The sequence below is a fragment of the Cicer arietinum genome, chromosome 3 (assembly GCF_000331145.2).
Source record: "Cicer arietinum cultivar CDC Frontier isolate Library 1 chromosome 3, Cicar.CDCFrontier_v2.0, whole genome shotgun sequence".
Taxonomy (NCBI): Eukaryota; Viridiplantae; Streptophyta; class Magnoliopsida; order Fabales; family Fabaceae; genus Cicer; species Cicer arietinum.
Genome location: NC_021162.2, coordinates 4,647,315 through 4,652,472, shown reverse-complemented (window position 1 = coordinate 4,652,472; position 5,158 = coordinate 4,647,315). Strand labels below are relative to the sequence as shown.

General features: G+C 23.0%; 1 protein-coding gene across 1 annotated transcript; it reads left to right on the top strand.

Annotated features, from left to right (window-relative positions):
* The first annotated feature begins 3,020 nt into the window (after positions 1-3,020).
* LOC101500482 (heavy metal-associated isoprenylated plant protein 30-like) lies at positions 3,021-4,931 on the top strand. Its single transcript, XM_004489457.3, has 3 exons — positions 3,021-3,155; positions 4,020-4,095; positions 4,430-4,931. Exons 1-3 carry the CDS (start codon positions 3,144-3,146, stop codon positions 4,747-4,749), a joined length of 408 nt encoding a protein of 135 aa, XP_004489514.1. The 5' UTR covers positions 3,021-3,143; the 3' UTR covers positions 4,750-4,931.
* Positions 4,932-5,158: the final 227 nt, after the last annotated feature.

Sequence of the window (5,158 nt, the reverse complement as noted above, 5' to 3'; positions counted from 1 at the left end):
TTTTCATTTTTCCAGGTTGAAAAAACTAGAATAACTTTTTTTAAATTGTTTATTTTGATAAAAATTGATTAAAAAATATATTTTTTTATCATATGTCACGTCAACATTGTTAAACACATATTGTCATCATAATGACCACATGTCATATTTTTTTAATAGAGTTAACAAAAATTGATATTTATGTAAATAAATCATAATATACAAGTAAATATTGCAAATAAAATATAATTTAAATGACTAAATAAAAAGAGAGAAAAATTAAAAGCGTTATCCAAAAATTAGACCAAACAAATTTATAAAAATTTAATATGTATTTTATCTTATATCTTATTCTAACAATCAAAATGGATTAGACTTTTCCAAAAGAAAAAAAATGTCACTAGAAGAGTTATTACTAGCCTTTTTTTCTCCTCCTAAACTTTTGTGTAGTTTGAATTAGTTATGAGACAAAAACTCATCGAAGTCTAAGATTAAATTACTCATAGTTTTAATTTAGTTTGATTGACAACTCATAAAATATATGATCCAATTTAAATTATTGAATGCATCGTTTTTCGATCGATCCAAAGTACTAACTTGTAAAATATTATTTTAATATTAATATTATACAATTTTATTAAAGTAACTTATTTGAAGCAAAATATTACATTTAATATATTAAAAATTAATATTATAAAATAAATTTGATCGATTATCTTTGAAACATATGATATAATAATAAAATATATCAAATGAAACAAATAAGTATTATTAAAAACATATAAAACTATAAATAATAGTTAAATACAGTATGTCATACTAATACAAAACTAATTATTAAGTTAAAATGTAGTTTTGATTTCTTCATTTTATAAAATTCACTATTTTTGTCTCTATTTGTTTTCCTGCAATTTTGGTGTCCCATTTTCAAAATTGTTCATATTTAGTCTTCCTTTTCAATTTTGAATTTAGTAATATAACAATAATTTTAAGATATGTATATAAATATATGATGATATGAGAAATCATGGTAACGTACAATTTAAATATATTTTTAAATTAAATATTACCGCTTTAATAATTTAAAAGTAAAATAAATATTTTAAATATTTTTTATTTAATTTTAAAATTTATGAAAATGTAAACAATCATGTTTTTTAGAATTCAATTTTTTTGTTTAAAACATTTTAGAAAAAAAATTAAAAAGTCACAAAAAAAAATCTTATATATAAGAAAAGTTCTTATATACAAAAAAATTATATACTTAAAAAAAATAATGAATTTTGTTGTTACTTTTTGATTTTTTTTTAATTTAAAACAAAAAAAAAGTAATTTTATAAAAATGGTGATTTTGTTTTTAATTTTCAGAAATTTTTTAAAACAAAATAATTAGAAAAAATTGTTTTTCAGAATTTTTTAAGGTAAAAAAAAAAGAAATTATTTAAAAAAGTGTTTATTTAAAAAAAATAAAGAAATATTATTTAATTTAAATTTCAAATCACCATTATTTTCTATATCATATAACTTATCAATAAAATGATTGTCACATCACCAAATTTAAATTCAAATTGAGAAGAGGACCAAATATCAATACTTTTGAAAATGAAATTCCAAAATTTTGGTAAAAATTTTCAAAATTTTAAGGGGACAAAAATTGAAGATTTAATAAAAATGTAAATATGTAGTTTGGTTCAGTTTTTAAATTAGATTATGGAATTTAATTCGATTCAATCGATTTTAAAAAAAAAATTCCAAAACTCATTCAATAATATTAGATTTTGTCAATTTTCAATTTTTTTAGATCAATTTATAATTTTTAATTGAATTAGTTTAAATTTGAACATCTCTTCCATCATATTGTAAAGAGAGTAGTACAACCAAACCGTAAAGACACCTAATTTGTACTACAATTTATAGGCTATAACCTAATTTATACAAGTGGAATTCAGACTCAAGTTTCAAGTACAACTTTTTTTTTTGCTAAAGATAGTTGTATTACATTTTGTACTGCACTTATTATTGATTATATCATGCTTTGCTTTAAGGAATTCATTCATTCCATTGAGAGAGGGACACTTTTTATTGGAGGGATGAATAAGTCCACTATTGCATTATATTTCTTGAACCTATCTATAGGCTATAACTCTAATACTTAACGACACAAAATTTACATTGTATATCAGACAAATATAAAATACATTTTGAATTAGTGTCTTTTTCTTATCATTATCATTCAAAAAGAGAGAAAATATTAATAAAAAATTAAAATTTATGTTTATATAGTGTTTAGTTTCTTTTAATATTTTTCCAATTTTTTTTATATATTATAAAAAATGTTTATAAAATTACATCATACTTTATTTGTGTTGCCAAAAAAAACTCGTACCGCAAGAGCTGCAAATAGAATTGGAATTGAAATGTGAAGTACAACTATTTTTAGCTTGAAAAGGAAGCATTGAATCCTACTATTGTATTGCAATTGTACTGCAAAATTATGCATTTAATTATTAAGTCCTTTTCATATATATTATTAGTTCACCAACCTGCATACCCTATTTTGTCTTTTTGATTTCTTGAAGGGGGCAAAGTGGGGATTTGCATATTATTATTTTTATATAAATATATTGTAGAAAGAAGAATATTGTTATAAAAGTATCAAGTTTTAAGTTCAACCCACACATGCTAATATTATTACATTTAATATTTTATATTAAAATTAAATTTGAAATATTGTGTGAGTTTACTGTGGTTTCAAAAAAATATATTATAAAAGCGTGAATTTTTGAACAAATACATCTTATCTATAAAAAGGTAAAATCTTAATATAAATTTTTTGTGTGTGACATTCTTAATATATTATAACTGCTCATATCTAATATATCTTAATACCTCTCCAAAGAAATCTTAATAATAAAATCTAAGTGTTAATAAGTTATTAAAAAACAAAATCTATTAATTAACATAATAATTCTATAGTTCCCTAAAAGAAACATAAAAATTTCATATATTACAATGGCCCACCTATAATATATTCCGTTGGGAAAAATCTCATTGATTTTTTCTATAAATGCACCACACCACTCCATTTTCCACAACCCTTTCCAAATTGTTAATACATTCTTCTCTTCTTTCTTTTTTGTTCATTTTCTTTCCTACACATAACCATGTCTTCTGAGGTACTTCACTTTTTGTACTTATTTTCTTTGTTTTTTTGCTCTTGTATTTTCTTAATTGTGCCTAATCATTGTGATTATATGTCTAATAATTTTATTTTTTAAGATTTCGATTTCTTTTATTTTTCCCTTGATCTTGTTCCTTGTTTTAGACGTTTTGTAATGAAGTTGTTGAATTGAGATATCATGATTTCTCAGTACTTTTTTGTGTTTTATTTTAATTTTCAGAAAATTTGGTTTTAATGAAAATAAAGAAGATTCAATATTAAATTTTTTAAAGAGTTGAAAATTATTGTTGTTAGTGTATATACATGTATTATTTTCATCAACCAAACCATCGGTTACTTTTCAATAGTTGCAATTTCATAACTTTCACATAACGGTTTTTTTTTTTTTTGTTTTCTTATTTTTTCTATTTTTTATTCTAATGATATGCACTCACAAAACAAATTACAAGGAAGAACTTCAAATTTAACACTAATAAAGCAAAAATAATTGTTTCTTCCTTGTTTACAAATCTTTAGTTTTACTTTTAGATTATGGGCTAATATCATCTGTTTGCAATAATATTAATTTTTTTAATAGTAATTAACTTGCTATATACCAAAGTAATTAACCTCGTCAAGCATTGAACTATTTTCTAAAGTATTATTGAGAATCTTTAGATCGTTCTTTTCTCTCAATTTATTTTTTAGATTATTCCTACATATTTTTTTCTGATGCCCTGCTTTGTTCTCATTCATTTATTTTCCTTTTTTAAATTGAATTCAAAGGATAATTGTGTTTCTTTTGTATGTGAATTATAAAATTGTTAATGTATGATTTTTTTATGTTTTTTCAAATTGAATTTTCCAATTGTGATTGCAGACTGTTGTCCTAAAAGTAAAAATGTCATGCCAAGGATGTGCTGGAGCAGTCAATAGGGTTTTGGCAAAAATGGAAGGTATTTTTAATTATCATCTTATTGAATTAGTAATTGTGACAATTTAATATCTTTATTTATTTTTTGAAATGTGTTTTTTTGTGTTTTTTGTTGTTGTTGAAATTATGCCTTTGTAAAAAAAAACTATTTTCTGGTTTGATATTTCTAACCTTAGTTTATATTGTGAGGTAATGTAACATTACATTTTGTTTATGAATCTATCCTAATTTACATGTAGTTAAAGAGTACTAGAGTTTCTTATACCTATAGCATGATCATTTCATTGATCAAATTGTTTAAATGATTTTTAATTTTATAATCTCTTACATTGTACATCAACTTATTTTGTTTATAGGTGTAGAATCATTTGGCATTGATTTGAAGGAACAAAAGGTGACTGTAAAAGGAAATGTGAAACCACAAGAAGTTTATGAAACTGTTTCTAAAAGTGGAAAGAAAACTGAATTTTGGGTAGATCCTGAAAACAAGTCCACAGAAATTGCTACTGAAGTTGGATCTGAGAACAAACCTTCAGAAGCTGCAACTGTTGTCTCTGCTGAACTTGATAACAAGCCTTTAGAAGTTGCTGCAACTATTGCATCTGTTGAGGAAGATAACCAATCTTCAAAGAATGTCACTGTTATCTCTGCTGAATCCGACAATGTTGTTGTCTAAGACAGTTGTAGTTCTATTTCTCTTAGGAATTAGTTTGTGTTTTTATGGCAAGAAATTAGTCTATTTTAATTTTAAATGTTATTTGATGTTTACCTTAATGTTATTTTGCACTTTTGTGATGAATGTTTTGGTTGACTAGTGTGGTTTAAACTGGAGTTTAACTTGTCCTAATTCCTGCTTAATCATTCTTTTTCTCTCTTCCTTTATTACTTCACTGTTCAATTGTGATCGTGTTTCAATATAAGTTTATGAAGCTATTCCCACTTAAAAATATTATAATAAGTAGTGAGTTGAGAACGATAAGTAACTAATTTTATGATAAATTGGGGTAAAAAGTTGAAGTCTGATAACAAATCTTTTGGAATTGTATATAAAGTTGCTTCGAAATTTATTTGTACAATATTTATTA